This window comes from Chaetodon auriga, chromosome 24 (assembly GCF_051107435.1).
Source record: "Chaetodon auriga isolate fChaAug3 chromosome 24, fChaAug3.hap1, whole genome shotgun sequence".
In the NCBI taxonomy this organism is placed as follows: domain Eukaryota; kingdom Metazoa; phylum Chordata; class Actinopteri; order Chaetodontiformes; family Chaetodontidae; genus Chaetodon; species Chaetodon auriga.
In genome coordinates, this window is record NC_135097.1 from 13,133,108 (window position 1) to 13,153,817 (window position 20,710).

The 20,710-nt window shown below is 45.4% G+C and overlaps 1 protein-coding gene across 1 annotated transcript in view; it reads right to left on the reverse strand.

The window, feature by feature from the left end:
* Positions 1-3,918: 3,918 nt before the first annotated feature.
* efnb3b (ephrin-B3b) overlaps positions 3,919-20,710 on the reverse strand; it is a 77,281-nt gene continuing 60,489 nt past the window's right edge. The window contains exons 3-5 of the mRNA XM_076724716.1: positions 12,616-12,708; positions 9,779-9,841; positions 3,919-5,959 (exon numbers count right to left, since the gene is read on the reverse strand). Of these exons, the coding sequence (XP_076580831.1) occupies positions 5,526-5,959; positions 9,779-9,841; positions 12,616-12,708 (590 nt within the window). The 3' untranslated portion in view covers positions 3,919-5,525. The remainder of the gene's footprint in view (positions 5,960-9,778; positions 9,842-12,615; positions 12,709-20,710) is intronic.

The window sequence follows — 20,710 nt, forward strand, 5'->3', positions numbered from 1 at the left end:
ATTCCAGTTAGGATGCATATTCTGAATGCGCTGTATGTCCAAAGAATGCTCCTAAAACCAGAATAATATCAGCGTATCTCACATCTTAAAATGCTACATTCAGAGTAAGGCCAAATCAATTATCTACTGTCTACATGTATCATTTTCAGAATATTGTCTTATTCAGAATAACAGTGGAAAATTAGTGTGCATGTAAATGTAGTCACTGTCATGGCTTACTGGGACACTTGAATAGAACAGAGCCATGATTAATGTTATTAGTAACACCTGTGCTTTTCCTACTGTGACAAATTAAAATGTCTGCTGTGAAAAAGGCCTCCAGACACTGCAGGAAGTGGCAGGAACTGGTTTAAATTTGGCACAGGTCTAATTAGAAACCAGTTCTCATTTCCAAACCCTAGTCAGAGTAAATAACCTGTTTTGTTTACAAGCGGGTTATGATTATGGATTATGAGATTATGGCTGAAAACCTACTGCTGAAGTGTGCTTAAAAAGGGAAGACAAGGGAAGGAAAAATGACAGCATTGCTGCAGAAGAAAGCAGCGACACTGACTGAAGGTGTTTGGTAGATTAGCAGCTTTAGCAGGTTGCTGGTGAAAGGATGTTTACTGTTTGCCAAACTTCATTGTACTTGGCCTCAGTTACAGCGACAGGATGTCGTGGCAGAAGCAGCGACAAGTGTCTACAAGGATCAATGCCGGCGTGTTTGTGTGTGTGGCAGTGCATAAGATTGCTTTCGGATGCATGCGTTAGTGTTTGTGCAGTTGGGGTCAGTGAACGTGTGTGCATGTCTGTGTGTGTGTGGTGTGGGGGGGGGGGGCATGTGTTCTACTCTCACACACCACAGATCAAAGGGTAAAAGCAGCTGCCCGGTCATTTCACCCTGTAGGCCACCCGGGTGGCACACCATGCTCTGGAAGGGCCTTAAAAACCCACAAACACACACAGATACGCATGCACAGCCGGATGAAACAAATTTTGGAAGGGAGTACAAGACGCTAACAGTTACCATAGAAACGAGCCACAAAGCTAGAGGGAGAGAGGGGGAAATCGAGGAGGAAGAGGGGCGTTAGAGAGGAAGACAGAGAATGAAATCAGCTCTGTCAATACGTTGCCAAGCAACACTCAACACTAACGAAGCCGGGTTTGATAACTTGTTGATAACACCAGTGGGAGAGCCAGTGTGTGTGTGCGTGTGTGTGTGTCTGAAATGGCAGTGTTATTAGCAGAGGCAGTGAAAGAGCCCCCGCTGAGACAAGCCCAAAGCAGAGATAAGAGAAGAGACCTTCTATTAAAGGCAGGGTTAGCAGTGGGCCTCAGGACTCTCTCTCTCTCTCTCTCTCACACACACACACACACACACACACACACACACACACACACACACACACACACACACACACACACACACACACTCTCTCACAACCTCGCCGAACAAAAGACCTCAGCAGACCCTCATGCAATAATGAATCACACAACAGGACCAAAAGAGTGGTGCTTAAACAATTTTGTTTGTTTTTTTATTCAACCTTTTTTTTCCAAACCAGGAATGTACTAGTTTTTTCCTCTCTTTAGAGGTGTGTTGGAGGGGGGAGGGCCAGGGGACGGGGGGGAGGATGGGGAGGGGGGGGGGGGGGGGGGTTCAGGGGTCGTCGTGATGAGTAGACAAGGGGGTAAGGAGGAGAGAAGAAGAGGAGGAGAGGACACAAAAAAAACCCTTCTCACACAGAGGTGTCCCAAATACAAAGTCTCAACACGTTACATACGAGAGCCATCTCGCTCCGCGGCCTCCGCTCGCTGTCTATTGGCACAAAGAAACACACACTCATACACATGTACACACACATACACACGCACTTTCACCAACGGAGAGGTGAGGGAGCTCGGCGGTGGCTGCTTTTCTCTCTCTCTCTCTCTTTCTCTCTCTCTCTCTGCCCCGTTCCACAGAAACAGCTTTTTCTTCTTCTTCTTCCTCTTTTCAGCATGACAACCAGCGGCTGTGTCCGTGATTTTTAGAAAAGCCAACACGTTGGGTCGACCAGTCAAACACAAACAGTGAGAGCCAGAGACACAACTTTGAAATAACATCGACGTGAAAATAAAAAAAACCAAACAAACAAAAAAAAAAAACTTTGAGTCCAAGCGATACTTGACATTTTGCAGAGAGGGAGGGGGGAGAGGGAGCGAAATGGACTGAAAACAGGGCGGTGGCTTCTTTGTTGGAGATGATGCCGTAAAGTCCGAGAAGTTTAGTTCTCCCCCTCGCGACAGCAGCCATTTTTGAAGAAAATACTGTCATTTTGGATCGGAGTGCTGCAAAGAGATGCAGAAGTCGTTGAAGAGAGAGAAACAGACACTTCATTTGGCTTGGAGGATATTTTAGGTACTCTGAGCATGTTTAAATAGACATAGACTTAACAGCATACATAAAAAAAAAACACAAGTCGGTAGTTGTACAAAAAGAAGAATTTGAGGTGCTTTCCTCTCATTTTGTCTTCGAAATCAATTCTGATACAGTCAAATACAATCCAAAACCCATTCATGGTATAAAAGCATATCTGAACATCATCAGCATGTGTAGAACAAAGTCATTTCAGACGAATGTGACACTTAATGAAAGATATCTCATTATATGATGTTAAGATACTGATACAAAACACGGTTGCGAAATGTTGTAAGGTCCAGATTTAACACTGGCTTCACACAGAAAACATGGCTACATCACTGGAGGCCTTTTGTGTATGTGTGTGTGTGTGTGTGTGTCGGAAAAAAATAGAAGCTTAAGCTCTTCACTGCCACCCAGATTACACATAAGCCATAAACATGTTTGAGCAACACAAAACAGCTTTTTTTTTTTAGTATGCACATGTGAACATATTGCACCTCTGAACACAGCGTTGTGTTATTGCCCTCTAGGTTGAGGTGCTGGGCACTAGCGTGTTTGTGTGAGTGTGTGTCTGTGCGTGTGTGAAAGAGAGGAGAAAACACACCGCACACAAGCGCTCTTTTCATCCCTCCCATGTCCATCGGGTTAGTCTTAATCACAGAAATACAGAGTCATATGAAAGCAATCAGCATTTTTGTCGAGTGTGGGTGAAAGTGTGTGTGTGTGTGTGTGTGAATGTGTTTGACAGAGAGCAAGCGGGAGCGCGAGAGAATGTATGTCACTCAATGCAATCAGTAGGCATTTGTGACAGTCATTAAAAGGTGTGAAATTTGTTATGGTTGTGTGGGAGGGTGTGTGTGTGTGTGTGTGTGTGTGTGTCAAACAGAGAGAAACAGTGTGCACTGACTGCCCGGGAGATTTCTCTTGTGTGTGTCCGCAGTGAACTGTGTGAGCTTTAATGAGGGCGCGTGTGTGTGTGTGTGTGTGTGTGTGATACAGAGATGCATTTCAACGCAAATTTTGGAAAAGAGGAGCAAATCTGAAATGTGCCACCTCACGTTAACGCAACGTGTGACTGAGTCACGGCAGTGTGTGTGTGTGTGTGTGAGAGAGAGAGAGAGTGTGTGTGTGTGTGATGACATCTCTCCTTTATGTGGTTAAAGTTCAACTGCTCCGAAATCCGTTTTTGGCTGTTGGTCCATCGCCTCCGCTCAGGAGTGCTCAGACCCTCCGTTCAAAGAAAAGGTTTCTCTCCGTCGCCAGCCACTCTTTCATCTGCTCTCTCCATCCTTTCTTCCTTGGGATCCTTCATCTCTCACTCCTGCCGCTCCCATCCTCCCCTCCCCTCAGCTTCTTTTCTTTAGTGTGCAATTCCTTCACAGTCTTTTCTTTCCTCGTCTCCCTCCCTCCCTTCCTCTCTTTCTCTTTTTTTTTTTTAAAGTTCTGCATTCAGATGCCGCTTTATTCCTCCTCCCCAGACAGCACTCTCTCTCTCGCCCTGTTCTTTTTCCTTTATTCTTCTTTTTCATTTCATCCCCTCTCGCACCCCCCCCAGCCCCTCCCCGCCATCACCACTCCCCCGCCCCTCGCTTCTTTTCACTTCTGCGTTTCAAAAAAAGCGTTTGAAAAAAAAAAAAGAAAAACTTTCATAGATGGTTCTACCTCAACACTTCCACAAACGAGGTCTAAACTTCAAAACTACAGCATAGTACAAGGAGCTATAAAAATATACACAGAGTTCAGAGACCCTAGAGGGGTGGGAGGGGGAGGGGGAGGGAGGGAAGGAGGGAGTGAATGAGGGAGGGAAGAGAGGAAGAGAGACACAACCTCTGTTCGCCGGGAAAATTAAAAAAGGGATTAAATTAATATACAACGCAAAAGGGAAAAAAGGAAGGAAACAAGGTCATTCTAAGTTGTGAAAAACAAAAACAGCAGATAAAAAATGTCTAGCAACAGAAGTGTAGTTTAACAGAGTGGGTAAAAATAACAAAACAATAGAAAACAAAAAAAAAAAACATCTAGAAATTATTTACTGGATATTCATATATATAATCTATAAGTGTTGATAGTGATAAAAAATCTCACTTTTTTGATATTCGCTCACTATTTTGTGTTTTGGTATTTAAGACAAGTCTAAAGAACGCACGCGTACACACAATCACTCACATACAAAGCGTACACACACACACACACAAACTAAATCCCACACACGCATATGCAAACTCATATGCAAACTTGCTGTACTGAAGCACACTAACTGCACACACACGTCTAATGTGGAGCAGCAGCGCCATAATTATTATCCAAGTCGTATGCACACTCGTACAGTCACGCACACGTTATTAAAATATACAAGATTCTGAGTGTCACCGATCGGTCAGACCTCCTCAGGCCGGGGCCTGGTCATGTGACCGCCGCCCGGGCTTGCTGATTGGGTGAGTCCGAGGCCCCTATTTTCTCAGGAGAAACGAACACAAACAAACTAGAATCCTATTGGTGAGTTAGTGGCAGGGGCCGGTCTCTGGTTGGCTGATGGAGCTCTGAGGGGTGGGGCGGTGAGCTAGGCAGGTATGGCCTCTGGGAATCAGAGTTCTCTGGCGCTAAGTGGGATCAGGGGTGTAGTTTTTTGTTTTTTGTTTTTTTAAGTTGTAGTCTTTTTCTATCTCTTTTTTTCTTTTGTAAAACATCTCAAGTCCCAACTCCAGGTCCATACTCCCAGAAATAAAGTGTGTTGCCACACACACACATACTGGCGTTACAGGGACGACTCTTCAATTCAGCATGGGTGGGGCTCGTTTAGCTCTGAGTTAACAAGAAGGGGGCACTCAGAGGCTCTTGCCCATTCGTGAGGGCCTTGTTAAGAAGGGCTATGTACGAATATGACATTGCCCTGAACACACACTTGGTGGCCCAGTTGTGTGAGAATGGGGTGGGGTGGTTTATTCAGCTAGAAACACAACTGTGGCCGGGCTCACGGGGCAGTGAGTGGGGGGTCCATGGGACAATACTGATAGTATTGAGGGGTTCAGGGTCGGAGCTGTGATGGCGAGCTTTGCTGTGGCTTCATTTGGAGCAGGGGATTGGTTGGTAATGGGTAGAGGGAGGTGGATGTGTCCAGTCGGCCGGAGCAGCGGCCGTCTCATACTTTGTAGTAGATGTTGGCCGGGCTCTGAGGTGGCATCTCCTGGACGATGTAGACGGGGTGTCCGTAGTCTCCGCTCACCTTCTCGTAGTGCGGGCAGTAGGCTGAGTCTGACGTCCGCAGGGGGATGATGATGTCACTGGGCTCTGAACCGTTGTTGTTGGAGCTGGAGATGCCCCCGCCCCCTCCCCGCTTGGGGCTTGTGAGCGACGAGAGCGACAGCGGGGGGTGGTGGGTGTCCGAGTGCTTGGCGTGCCGCCGCCTGTAGCACACCACGCAGATCACGGCGGTCACCAGCAAGAGGAAGGCAGAGCCTCCCGCGGCACCGGCGATGAGGGCAATGTTGGAGGGTTGAAGAGGGCCGTTTTCGCCCCCGCCCTCGCTCCCGAAGCTGTTGGGTCCCCGAGACTGGGTGGAGTTCCCAGCGCCGCCTGAAACAAATCACAGAACAATCTTACTCCAAAATCCACAGCATCACAAGCTGCTTTCAGTGTTTCCCTTTGATTGATATATACATATTAATCATCACGAATATACCGGAGCAATAACACAGCTTGCTTTCACAACTTGTGTTTTCATTAGCTTTTAAATAAACATACCAATCCTTATGGCTCTGTACCACAATAACATGAGTAACGGCGCTGGTTGAGCTCTGCTAGTGAGGCCTGCAGAGACTTAACCCAGTGGAATGCAGTAAGTATGCAGCAAATCTCACAGACGCTTATATGTGGTCTCTTTATTGATGCAATGAAGTGGACAACACTGCGTATAAAATGGAGAGGGATGTCTGTAGACTCAGTGTGTGAGCTCAGCACAGTATATACTCTTGTGGACAGCCGGGCAAAGCCGCAGTGTGTATCAAGGTAACACACTCTATTTCCCTAACCTTAACAACTGTATTTACTTAGCATTACAGCCAGCCACATGAAGAGAGCCTCCTCGCTATGCTTATACCACCAGACCACACACTCGGCCTGCCTGCTGGCCTTCCTGCCTGCCTGCCTTTCTTTTTGTCTGTCTGTCTGTTTATCAAACTGTCTGTCATACTATCTTTCTGTTTCTCCGTCTGTCTGTTGTGTGTCTGTCTGAAACCTAAGATCTTCACAGCCCCGGAGCTCACAGTTCCCTCTGCAGGAGGTCGGGTCAGAACTCAGCAGGTGGATGATGGTCAGGATGCGCGTATGAGTGTGTGCATCTGTGTGCGTGTATGTTTACAGACTGGGGGGGCGGGGGCGGGGGTGGGGGGCTACGGTTCTGGCACCGGACCGTGTGAATGTGTGTGGCGAACTGGTTAAGGCCGGTAATGCGAGTCCCCGCTATAAAGAGACTTTGGATTGGTCCATCATTATTCTTGGCACACATCCCTTTCTTTGCTCCCTGTCTGTCTCTCTCCTGCGTCTCCTCTGCTTCCTCGCCTCCCTCGCTCCATGGTTCTCTCTATCTTCGGGTTATTGTAACCGTAATGACCTACCTTGCTCTAAGCTCAGAGCCTGGCAACACAAACACACATACGGGCAAACGCACACTAAGGACGTACACAACCTCGCAAGCGAATACATACAAACACACCTCATCCCCTGCTGCGAGCCCCCCCCCCCCCCCGTCGCGCTGGACTGACTGGGAGCAAAGCGCTAATGCCAGACGTCGATTATACTCCCTTCTCCTCCTCCAGCTTTCTTCCTCCCTCCATTAACCCAACATCCCTCATTCTCCATCTCCATTATGATGTCCGCCTTTCACCGGCTCTCTTTATTATATTCTCTTCCTTCACCTCTCCTCCTCCACCTTCCTTTCTCACTCCCCCTATTTTCCACTTCTTACTCCTTCCTGTGTTTCCTTTTTTATATCACAAGTTCAGACTTTGATGCTTTCCTTGCCCCTTGCCTCCCTCTTCTTTATTTCATTAGTTAGTTTCACCTTGGAGAGAGACGTCCAACAGGTCAGAAATGAAAAAAAGAGGAAGAAAAAACAGGTCAAGGTGATGACACAGTTCTAGCCTTGTTTTTGAGCCAGCTGTCCTTCCCATGTATAATTCCCATTTCAAATGGTAGTTGGGCTATCATTATATTTTCTACACATTTTTTTGGAACTACTGGAAGTGTTTTATGTCAAAATAAAGTGTGAGTCAGTGTGTGCTTCCATTAACAACCTTTATATAAATACACCCTATCTGTGTGTAATCTGTGGTGTTTTACCAACTGCTATGGTGATAAAGAGGGGGGCTTAATGTGCACCAAGGGACCCCGTCTGGACTCCCACCACAGACCTTGCGGTTGCATGCACTCCTGGCACCTCTGCTCTCTCTTTACTTAGTTTTTTTTTTGTTTGTTTGGTTTCTAATGGAGTGTCAGCATGGTATGTACACCTTGTTTTACAAGAGAACATGCAGAAGCGCCGCATTAGAAAAATCAGTTTCCATCCTTTTCAGTACCGTCAGGTTGTATTTATTGCATAAATTCAAAAATGAGCAGAACAACAGGTAAACACTGGAAACAGGAGTTGAAATCCTGACTTCCACGACAAGTGATGGTGTCATGTAGGTGGATGAAGGGTGTAACGCAAAGCTACTATTAAATCTATATCAGTTTATTTCACACAAATATCATTATTCAGGTTTATACAGGAAGTGGGTGGAAGCTGTTAAAAATCATTAGATTGCTTCCTTTGCTGTGTTAAACCTACAGTACCTGCTGTCATTTATATTATTGTCTTATTGCTGTCAAGTCGCACACTGTGCCTGGATTTAATATGAGATCATGAGGTAAAAATAACACCTGTGCAACAACAGCCAGCTTTATCCTGCGCTGCTCAACTAATCTGATGAAAACTGATGAAAAGTTACCGCGAGTGAACCTCACAGAATGTCAGAATATTGAATCGAGAACTATCTGCGCCTCCATGTCTTAAGCTTTCGTGCTATTTGTTTACATTTGTGCACATACGAGAAACCTCATTGACTGACTCTGAGAAGAAGACGTACAGTTTGTGGCAGACTGTCGGTTGTGTGACAGACTCAAAAAGTTTGGATGCCGTACATATCTGTCCAGAGAGAGATTATCTGTTCATATCCCAATAATGCATTTGTTTATATTTCTAGAGAGGATCAGATTCGACAAAACAAACAAAATGAGCGGCTGTGAATAACCAGCAATATTCCAGTTATTAGCTGAGATGATTTTGAGTGTATTCACACGGGGATTAGAAATTCTGCCATAGCAGGAGTCAAAACAATCATTTCAGATAAGTGCATGCTAATATGTCCTTGTTTGAGCGTCAAAAATGTGTAAAATCCCTCATTATGTGTGTGATGTAAATCAGTCTTGTCATGTGTCCGGTGTTATCCGTCTCATTCTAGTAAAAACAATGCATACTATTGTTGCTTACTTCACACATGCAGTTCTCACCTATGTGAGGTATGGACAAGTGCTTGGACAATGTGTGAATGCCCCAATTCACACATTTGGTATAGTACACAAATTCACCACACGTACACACGCACACACACAAAAAAAGGACGAAGAAGGAAAAAAAAAAGGCGAAATGAACGCGACTGATGTTCTTTCTCCTCCACTGAATGACTGTGAGGTAGAGCATGAATCTAAGCCTCTCTCCATTTCCATCTCCTTGTTCTATTCCCTGCTCCTCTTTGCTTTTCAATTATTCTTTTCTTTCTCCTCCTTATGTGCCTCCCACTTCTACCCACTCTGCTCCATCACTCCCCGATGTCTCTTCTTCTCTCCCTTCATCTTTCCGTAATTCTCATTTCTTTCTTTCTCTCTCTCTCTCTAGACGGAACTATCGAATCCAGGCCACCCAAACTAATGACAATAATAATTCTCTGAAATGTCGCCGCCGGTCTGCCCCTCTCTCCTGCTGCCCTGTCTCCCTTTCTCCTCCTGCCTCTTTCTTCCTCCCTCTCTTTTTCTTGTCCTTCTCCCAAGGTAGCTATTAGCCATCCATTCCCCGCCTGCAGCACTTAGCTCGGAGGGCCGGGCACAGAGATGAGGAGGAGAGGGATGGAGAGCAGCGGAGAGAGAGAGAGAGAGAGAGAGAGAGAGAGAGAGAGAGAGAGAAAGATATGGAATTAAATAGAGAGATCCACAGATGTCACCGCTGCACATTCTCCATCTGTCGCCCCCTCCCTCCCTCCCCCGCTGCTTTTCTTTTTATCTACCAGTCTTTGCTTATTCCCTCCATCTATTTTATGGATGGATCCGCTGAGGATTACCTCCATTTGGTCTCCTGCTTACCTGGGTTTCTGTTGGTGGTACGTCCCGCTGGTGGCTCCTTCTTTGGAGGCAGCCCATATGGGCCTGTGGAGGAAAAATAAGGGTGGAATATGAGCAAAAGGACAGAAAAACTGAGACAGCCTCTATCTGCTACAACAGCCAAGGTTCTCAGAATTGGAACCAATGAGTGACATTAGCAAACAGAGAGCCAGCCAGAGGGAGAAATAGAGACAGAAGAGCTTTAATAAAGGCTTCCCTCCCTTCTATTCCCATTATAGGAGAGCACATATTGATTGGGCCTCCATGTGCCGTGCATGAGCACTTTTCCATTTGTTTGAATGGGAAACTAAAGAGAGGCTGTTTGTTGTTTTGGCCAGAGTGAATTTACACAAGGCCATAACGGCTTGTAATCTGTAGTCGCTAAATCAGGCCATCTGTCTAGCAAGCCCTCAGTAATGGTGATGGCATTAAAGTGCGTTTATGTGACACATGCAAACACACGCACACATGCACACACACAAATGCAGCAATTGTAGAAGTGCCACTCCTCACTGCTGAAAGAGATGGTTCAGAAAATACTAATTTTGTTTGCTTCTGAGCCATCTGGCCAAAAGTAGACTGCAAGTATATAGTTTGATATCAGGATAAGACTATTCAGCTCTGCAGTTTGTGCAGCATTTTCAAAAGAAAGTCTGTTATTGGTCACTGCAGCAGAGAGCAAAACTGATATGACCATGGAGTGCTTATGGGTAATATTGTACAGTAAACCCACAAAGGCACACACTGCATTGTGCCCAGGGCACAAACTGGTGAATGTGTGCGTGCACGCACAGCCATCAACCTATACATACTGACATTTAGAGAAGTGTGAGGCTATTGGCTGATAGCTCCCTCATGACAGTCAACCAAACAGAAGTTAGGGGCGGTGCTGTCTGGATCAATAGAAACTGCTGTGTGGTCAGCCGGGGCGAGTGGAGGGAGGTTCAGACTGTTATATGTGTGTGTGTGTGTGTGTGTGTGTGTGTGTGTGTGTGTGTGTGACAGAGAAAGAGAGCAAGCAAGATAGATAAAGAATAAAATAAGAGAAGACAGGTCAATGTATGTGTGTGGGGCAAAGGTGGAAGTGTGTGTTTTGCGAGTGTGTGTGTGTATTCCTCGGAGCGAAGCAGAGCGCCATATCTCATCAGAGATCACCATGAAGCGGCGTGCCGCTTATTTAGACGACAAACAACACAGACGTGACCTTTCAGCCACATAGCAGATAAGACAGAGAGACAGAGGAAAAGAGTGAAAATAACAGAGAGGGGGATTGAGAGGGAGAGTTGTAAGGAGAGACGGCTAGCATGCAAAATGAAAGGGAAGTGATGAGGACAGGGAGAAGGGGAATTTGAAAAGGAAACGAGCAATGTTGCGTGAATGAAAAGGGGTTAAAAAAAGGAAAAAAGGCAGATGCAGAGGGAATAGAGAGGACGTGAAGGAAGGACAGAGGGGAAGAGAGAAAGAGACTGAAGATGAAACAGGGACAGAGAGAAAGATGCCAATAAAAAGATACGTATGTGTGTCTTAGAACTTCATAGAATTGTGCAGGAGTGACAGAGGGGCTTGTATGTGTGTGTGTGTGTGTGTGTGTGTGTGTGTGTGTGTGTGTGTGTGTGTGTGTGAGGGAGGTAGCATTTCCATTGCCCATGTGGTGAAAAAGCCAGGGGAAAGAAAGTGTGTGTGTGGTGGTATTTCTATTGAGCTGAGCTGACTGTGCTGATGTTATGGGCTGATAGAGCCACAGCAGCGCCACTTGGCTCTTTGATGAAGAGCACCCACAATGCACAAGGCCCGATAACTCAGGATAGGCTAAAGAACTAGAAATAGGCGAGCGTGTGTTCATGTGTGCGTGAGGGGGGTCGTGTGAAGGACAGGTGCCTATTATGTCTAGGAATGTGCAGGTCAGTGAAAATGCTTAAATGGGCCTTTTTTCCTCTGTTTTTTTTTTTTTTCTGAAAAGCCTGCATGTGAGGGTCATTACCTGTGAATATTTTCCAAACAAATTAGAAGTGTGTGCAGCCACGAGTCATTAAAAATCACTGACTGTGGGCTTTAACACTGAATGGAGTCATTTTGTTATCGCGCTTTAGCTGGCAGGTCTGCTGTGTGGGGAAATGTGTGTGTTCTGGTGTGTGTGTGTGTGTGTCCACTTGCCTGCAAGGACACTTCAGTCTGGGTGTCTGCACCCGCACACCTCTACGCGCCCGTGTTGCTGCACGTGCAAGCTAATGCTCATGCCTGTAATGTATATTCCGTGCAGGGATATGCGAGTTTCAGTGTGTGTGCTTGAGTGTGTGTGTCCACCGTGAGTCAGTAGTAGTTAAAAGGCAGAGTGAGAGGGGAGTCAACAGGGCTCATTAGAGCTGACTGATCCCACACTTCTCCGCTGCTCTCACCACTTAACGAGACCTAATACGCTCAGCGAGAACACACACGCACACACACAAAGAAGTGATGTACGTGTGTGTGTGTGTGTGCATTTTGTATGTGCGTGTAAGAAAAAGGAAGATAAGAGAGATGGTTTAAAAGTAGAAGAGGCTGCATGTCAGATAAGGTGCAGTAATGAACGTGTAGCGCTCTGTACTGTACAGATGGGAGATGATGTGAGATGTGGTGGACCGGAGCCAATGTGTGTGTGTGTCACACTGTGTGTTAAGTGAGCGATTGTGTGTGATGCATGAATAACAACGTGTGTGTTGTGAGCGAGGGAGTGTGTGAAAAAGAGTCCATGTGTGGCGCACTCCGAGAGTTGTGCATATGGGACAGCTCACGTGTCTGTGGAAGAAGTAATAATGTACGAGAGAGGTGAGAGGACTTACTCTGCCCCACTTTCAGCACCACCTTCATGCCTTGCGTGGCACACACTCCGCCTCTCATGCTATCCAGGCCTTGACGCGTCCCATCTGACGTAGCTGGAGGGATGGAAACGAAAAAAATGACACAATTAATCAAGTAGCATGGCGGCATACAAACACACGCACTCACACACGCACGGTGGAAAGCCAACCTTTAAAGCTACACAAATTCACTCTCTCTCAATCTATAGCTGATGCCAACAATAGCTTCTATTCATATGGTCAGCCATTCCAGCAAGTCAGCGAGTGACATTTGCAGAGGCAGCGATTTAAAACTCCACCAGAAGCTCTGAAATGTCAAACTACGAGGCGGCAGCACTTTAATAAGTCCTCATTTAGCAGTCCGCTGGAATTCATTAACACCCCCGCCGCGCCGCATGGACTCAACCGCTTTCAGTCAACTGCAATCGCTGCTCGGTCTGGAGAAATAGCAGGAGAGGGGGGTACTTTAGAGAGGCACAGACTGACTGATGGAGAAAAGGAATGGTAATCCAATCAAGCACACATATGAAATAAAATGGAGCCCCTGAGACACAAAACACCAAGTGTAGAGAAAAACTGGGCCTGATTGGTTAGAAAACACTGACTGTGATAAACGAATTAAAGCTCCATTACTATCACCACTTATTCAGTTCAATTCAACTTTATTGTCACTAACACAATGTGCAGGCACATATGTACTGTGGGAGGGAGCATAGGTACATACATGACGTGAAATAAATACAGATAAAAACACAAAGAGTAAACTTATATTGAATGAGGTAGTATACATTTGTTGCTGTATGTTTTAATTAAGCTAAATAAAGAGAGTTTTCATTTAAAATTGTGGGACTGATACAGCCAATGAGGGATTTAATATGCATTTTGAAACTATAAAAGCTTTGCTTACACTGAAAAACTGCAATCAGAACAGCAGTTGGGTTTCAAGTCAGCATCATAAGCTGCTCTGGAATCATGTTTCTTTCTACTGCAGCCAGGAGGGAGGCCAAAGGAGGTCAAGCAGTGCTGACAGAGTGCACAGGCAAGAGGGTGTGTGAGCATGAATCCCTGTAACGCTGTAACATTTCTCCTTACATAAAGCATGTCAGTGAATGCATTACACATCACTGGTGTGCAGGTCAGAGAGGGTGGAGGAGGGAACGCACAGGCAGAATCAGGATGGAGGGATCAGGCAGTGAGAGTGGAGGGATGCAGATATGAGGCAGTTTAAGAGGAGAGACTATGATTTTGTCATACTTTCTTCATATCCTTCCTCTGTTTCTTTTTCTGAGGTTTCTTCCATTTTCTCCCCATTGAAGGTTTTTTTTTCAGCAGTTTTTCCTTTTTCTGAATGGAGGGTCTGAGGATAGAGGGTGTCGTTTGTTGCAGTTTTTGTAAAGCCCCCTGAGGCAAATGTGTGATTTGAGATATTAGGCTATATTAATAGAACTGACAGAGAGGAGGAGGTGAGGGCTGAAGCGATGAGAGAGGCCTTCAAGGTGGCTGACCTGCAATCAGTCTAACTTGTACACAAATATTCACTCGTGACCCACAGCCTTTTAATCAGATTTTAAAAAAGTCCTCATTTTGAGACTTGAAACTACTTTTGACTTTAAAGTTTAACTTGATTGAGGAACTGATGTGTCGCCTCAGCGGCCAGTTAAAAAAAAAGACACTAAACATATTCTTCCTCCTTCCAGCAGCCCGCCCAAACACCCCTGCACACACACACACACACCACCCATCTATCCTTATTTTCCCTGTTATAGCCCCTGGGCTAACCCTCACCTTGTCTTCTTCAAGAAATATAAAAAATAATTTTCCTCCCGCCACTTCGCTTCAGGCTATAGATTAGCCTGTCTGAAGCGAAGCAGAAAGGGAGCGATGGCGGATGGCTCGGGAGAGAGAGCGGGACGGAGAGAGAGAGAGAGAGAGGGAGGTGTGAAAAAGAGGCAGCTTTACTTCTAACACCTCCCTCTTCCTCTCTCCCTCCATCCCTGCAAGACACAAAGTGTGAAAGCAGAGGAGGAGAGAAGCAGGCGGAGGTCAAGGCGAACAGCAGTATGGTGGGAAAGCCAGCAGACGGGGATGGATGAAGAAGCTTTAAATGAAGTGCTGTGAAAAAGTTTGTACGTTCCGTCGATTTTTCTACTATTTGTTGTCACTAAATCATTTTGAATCATAGTATTTCTTCTTGTCTGAGACCTGTGTTGTGGGAGGAAAACATAATTTATTTCAATGAAGTTCAAATAGATGAAGCAGAGCGTGCCAAATTAAGTGGGCTTAATTGCGACACTGGAAAGGACTTTTTTTCTATATATATCTTTGGCTGCTCAGTTGTCATATCCAGGTTGTAGCAACATGTTTTGAAAATTACTCGGAGAAAATTTCAGATTCAGAGACGATCAGGCCTCGTATAACAACCACTTGAAGAGGAAAAAAAACCTGCACATACAACTTCTCTCAGACTTAAAATTTCCTCTTAGGCACAACAAAACGTACAAGTGGTGCAGCCCTGTCACACAAACCACGCAAAGGAAGCTTCAGAAAGATGCTTTTTTTGCATCAAACATCAAGTCAAACAGTTTATTCTTTGTGCCTGCTCTGATGAGTCTAATTGCTTCTGGTCGTTATGTTTTCCTCTGCTGATTTCTGACAGCAGGACTCGAAGCTCCATGGTGAGAGATTCTTTTGTTTACTCTGGGGTAACATTTCGGTGAATGAAACTTCCTAACAATCACGAACAGGTGGCACTCATCAAGCTGAAACAAGCCATTTCCGACAGGTTTGCGGAGCAGAGTTTGGCGAGTCCGGCTCGGAGCACTCGTACGAGCAACAAACCTCACAGAGAAAAAGTGAGAGAGGTAGTGAGTGACAGAAAATGAACAAATAGAAACAATCTGCCCCAATAGAGAAGATTTATTTGATTTTATAACTTTATTAAAATAAATACAATTTTCGAAGACATCCTTGTGTAGGTTTCATATCAAAAATATAATAATAATAACGACTGAATCAATGTTTCTAAAACAATTTTCTGTGAGGTCTGTCTTCCTTATAGATAGATAAAAATGTCAGGGATTAGCGGTTCGAGCCGTTCGATTCTGTGCTCTTCATATTGAATTCTGCGCACAGATATAATTATTCAACAAACTAATTGAAAGCAACTGCACTAAATCACATTTGTTTACAATAATTTAGTCGTAATAATGTTTATTTTTTTTAACATTATTAATTACATATTCTTGTCTAGAGGCACATAGTGTGAAAACAAAGTTATTAAATGATGAAATGATTTCAAATGTGTAATCTATTTTAATTATCTTAAAGCCAGAAAACATGGTTTTACCCTCCACCACATCCCAGGGCAGGGGGTACACAGTGTGATTAAGATGGGCCGTAGGGTAAAAAACAGAGTGCAGCAGCTCTGATTAAAGGAATGGCTGGAGGATGGAGTAAATACCCTCAACTGGTCTGAGAGAGAAGGGCGGAGGACTGTGATTTCTGAGAGTAATAACTCCTGACACACGAAGGAGGACAAGAAGGTGATGGGAGACAAGGGAGGAGAGGAAGACGAGGGTGAGGAAAGGAGGAGGAGGAGGAGGAGGCCATGCAGGGAAGCGAGGCAGGGAGACTGATTGCCTGTGACAAGCTGTTGGTGATATGATGGGGACAGGAGACTATGTGAGACGAAAGAGATGACCCAGAGCCCAGTGGACACAGGGAGGAGGAGGAGGAGGAGGAGGAGGAGGAGGAGGGAGGAAGACAAGATTCATAGAGAGAGGAGGGAAGTGTTGAAAAAAAAAAAAGAGAAAAAGTAGAAAAGTTAAAAACAGAAAGTAAGGAAAGAGTTTAAATGACATGATAGATAGCAGAGAGGTAAAAGACTCTAATGTCTCCATTATGGAAAAGTGGAGCGGTAATGGATACAAAGAAGAGGGAGACACAGAGAGAGACGGACACTGAGAGCAAGGCAGCCAAATTGCACCGCCAGAGCCTCCACAAATGTGATTTTGCAAATGCAAGTTATTTTTTTTAACATCATAATCAACAGGTCACAAATATCACGAAGGCAATTTTTGTCATAACAGTGAACTGTATCAGGACAAATCCTCTCAAATCCATTAGACGTGTTACAGGTGCCACTATTTCTGTGAATGTCAATTTCACAGGAACAAAGCAAACAAAGAGATCAGAGCTGCTTTGTCCTTGGATCGAAAATATTCCCCCACCCGATCTTGGCTGCCAAACACTGGAAAAGCAGACAATTTCATTGCACTTGAGGGGGGGAAAAGATATCACCAAATCAAGGTAGAAATAATCACCAAACATCTGTGAAATCCTGATGACAGACAGAGATGAGAGCGGGAAAGATGGAGAGATGTAGGAATGTAGCAATGGAGTGTGCCAAATCTTTCCCACCTCACTTTCTGGAGGATAGGGAGAGAGAAAAAAAAAGCGAATGAGGAGGAGTGTATAGAGCAATTTGGGATGAGATAAGAGGAGGAAGGAGGAAGAACGGCGAGGAGAAAGAGGGAGACAGGGGAGGGAGAAGAGGGATGAGTAATTGAGACAATGATCAGCAGTGATGGGGGGGGATGTGAAGCGCCAGAGGACAGAGGAGAGGAAGGGCGTCGCTCCGCCACCCTCATTCGACAGGAAGACAGGAGGGAGAGGCGGAGGAAGTGGAAAAACTTAATTAATGAAATAATACCACAGTCAACCTCAATCAGACTGCACAGCGCCGGGGCTGTGCACACAACGAGGCAGGCAGCCAGGCAGGCCGGGGGAGGGAGTGTGTATCTAGTCCATAGAAAAAGATCACAGAGCGGTTGAGAGTCTGACTCTGTGTCTCTCTTGTTATTACCAAGGTCAGCGCTGGGCCGAGCTTCTTCTCTGCCTCGATTATTGGTGCTGAAGTTGGCCCACCGTTAGGTAAAAGTGGGAGAATCATATCTCACATCGACTCATTCGGGGACTTAAAACCCCACGCCCGACATGCGCTCAGCTTCATATCGACTGTCACCCGCTGCAGTGGACTATGCAAAGCTACTTCATTTGTATTAAGACGCAGCCCAGACCCCAATGTTTGCCATCCCACTCTATTCCGTCCCCCTCCTGCGCCGTGTTTTGCAGCCCTGGTTATATATTCCACACATGCTGAGTGACAGCCGGCCTCCCGCAGCAAAACACTTGCTCCTATGCGAGTGAAGTGAATTTGTGTACATGCTGATGTTGTTATTTCCATCACGTCCTTCTGCCTACTTTGGGACACCACTCACATTTCACTTTGCTCAAAAGTCACAGGAAGTGCTGTTATTGTGCCTGATTTTCTAGATTTCTGGTTCCAGCTTTTAGTGCAATGTGCTTTTCAGGAAATATAAGCAGGGCTTTTCTGACATTTTTGGCATACGTTTGGTTTTATATGTAAAGTCAGATGCTTAAGTTGGTTCAGGATTTCCAAATTAATGGGAGTCTAAGAAACATTTTTAGCATTTCTTTACATCCTGCATAGGACCCGCAGTCTTCCTCAGGCTGCAGTTGGGACAGTAGCCTGTATGTAGCCTGAAAGGCAAAATCTGGGGCAAAATTGCAAACCTCCTGCTTGCAAAGCTTAAAGCTGTGAGCACGCATCTCAAAGTAATCATGATGAGCAGGATCTTAGCATCACATTAAATATGTCTGAATTGTAGATGACAGGATCTATAATGCATTGAGGCAGATTGACGTCAATCATGTCAAATTGCAGGTTTTATATGACAGAGGAGATTGAGGTGGTGCTGTCTACGTACTGCCGTTGGGCTAAATACTGAATGTGCGGCCAAGCTATTGCAACAGTCCAAGCTAACTACTGTACCACACACAATCAAATTACACACATATGGTTTGAGCATGAAGTGGGAACATCTTTTCCGATGACAGCTAGATTAAAAGGGAGCAAAAATGGGACTGTGGCGTGCAGCAAAAGAGCAGATTAAACAACAAACAGAATGAATAAACAAGCAAACAAGGGCCAGGGAGGAACAAAGCCCGCTCGCTCGTGCTGTCTCATGTTCCACGAGCACAGCCCCCGCTAGCCTCTGGTGTGTGATGGCATGTTAGCCACGTCATGAGTGTGTCAGGTTAAGGAACGCAATAATCACGAATGCAAATGCAACGTGAAAGACACAAACACAAGTGGGTGTTTTATATTGCTCCAGGCACACTGGGTGCATGTTAAGGCTGGATTGGTTTGAGTGTGTATGTCTGTGTGTGTGTTTGTGTCGGTGTGTGAGCAAAGTGTTCCCATCTGTGCAAATCAAGCTAAAACCGATGTGTTGCTTCACAGCAGCTTTGCCTTTAAAATCCTCCTTTTAGTTCCACTTGTTTGGTTTTTGGACCACATTCCCCCAAAACAACCACGAAACTAAGTTTGTCACTTGGGTGGACTGGGACATGTCTGTGTGTGTGTGTGTGTGTGTGTGTGTGTGTGTGTGTGTGTGTGCGCGTGTGTGTGTGTGTGGGTGGGTGCAGAGGGGACTTGGGGGTGGGATTTACAGTTGCCTTCCTGTTTAAATTTGTAGGCCTCACTCTCCAGCGGCTCTATGAGCTCCATGTGTGTCATCTAGATGATGAAGAGCATATAACCTGATCCCCTCTCCCTTGAGGCGAAGCTGAAGGATTCATTCTCTCTCTCTCTCTCCCCTGCTCCACACATCCTAGCTCCCTCCAAAAACTCCTGGATCTCGCCATTGAAATTTCCTGTAACTAAAAACGTCTTCATAAATCTCCTATGGCGCTTTTATAACCTGGCTATGACGCATTAACGAAGCTATCACAAGCCATTACCTTGTGGCGGCGGCAAGGAGGGGGAAAGGCATTAAGTTGTGTACTGAAACAGAACGGGCATTATTTTAGCTCCCCCCTCGAAAAAACACACCAGTCAAGTATTATTTTCACATTCCACCTCCAAATACACAACACACCATTACTCCCAACATAGCATGAGGTTTTCCAAACTTTTTTTTGTGCAGAGAATGCAGGTTTTTGGTTCTATTGTTGCAGACAAAGGCCCACTGTTGACTGTGTTGTGGTAGCGCTTGATCCATAAATGGGACCAGCTACAAACAAGGGCGACACAAAGATGTCTGCATGTTTTGGCGCCTCCGTTGCACGATGACACGATGGTATGCCTGAGGTTTGGAGACGGGACAAGTATATGTGTTTGTCTCATGAGGTAATACAAGAGTGGGAAGGGATCTGTGCTAATAAAGACCTGCGTTGTTAAATCCTATCTTTCCTATTTCCGATCAAACTGTACCTCTTACACCAATATCTGCCACTATGTGTTTGAGTGGAAAGAGCGGCATTCAGGGACATTCAGGTTACTATGGTTACTAATTACTGTTTAAAATCAAATTTGTTGGTTGTTTTTTTTCACAGAGGAGAACATTTTATCTGACCTATGCAGCACTGAAAGGGTAAGATAAATCTAATTATGTTTCTACCTAAAGTGCATGAACAAATTAAAGCCATATGTCTCGCACTGGCAACCAAATTGGCTCATTTCTGGTGGGAGCTCTTTAAAATGCGCATTCTGTAATAATGTGATTTAAAATGAGTGAGGCTATTTGACAAATATGATATTCATACTTGCACAAACTTGTGTAAAAGTAAACTTCCCGATGCGAACTGTGTCATTTCAACCCGTTTTCTCGCGAGCTTTCAGCGCGTGCGCCTGTGTGAGAAGGAATCGGAGGCGATGGGACCCGGACAGGCCGACGCTGGGAGCCGAGTCATGGTCACAGGTTGAACTCACATGACGTGTCACATGCTGCCCAAAGAGACACGCATAAATCCGCAGAGAGGAATCTCACGCAAAGCCCCCGATTTCACACGTTTCCACAGCGGAGACACCGTCGCCTCGAAACCCAGACATACACACAACTCGCATACAAACACAAACACACACACACACACACACACACACACACACTCGGTCCACCAGGGGAAAATGATCTCAGTGTCTTTGCTTGCGTGCGGTTGATCTCTCCTCTGTGCTCGATGACATTTTAATTCTCAGCAGTTATTCGCTTTCCAT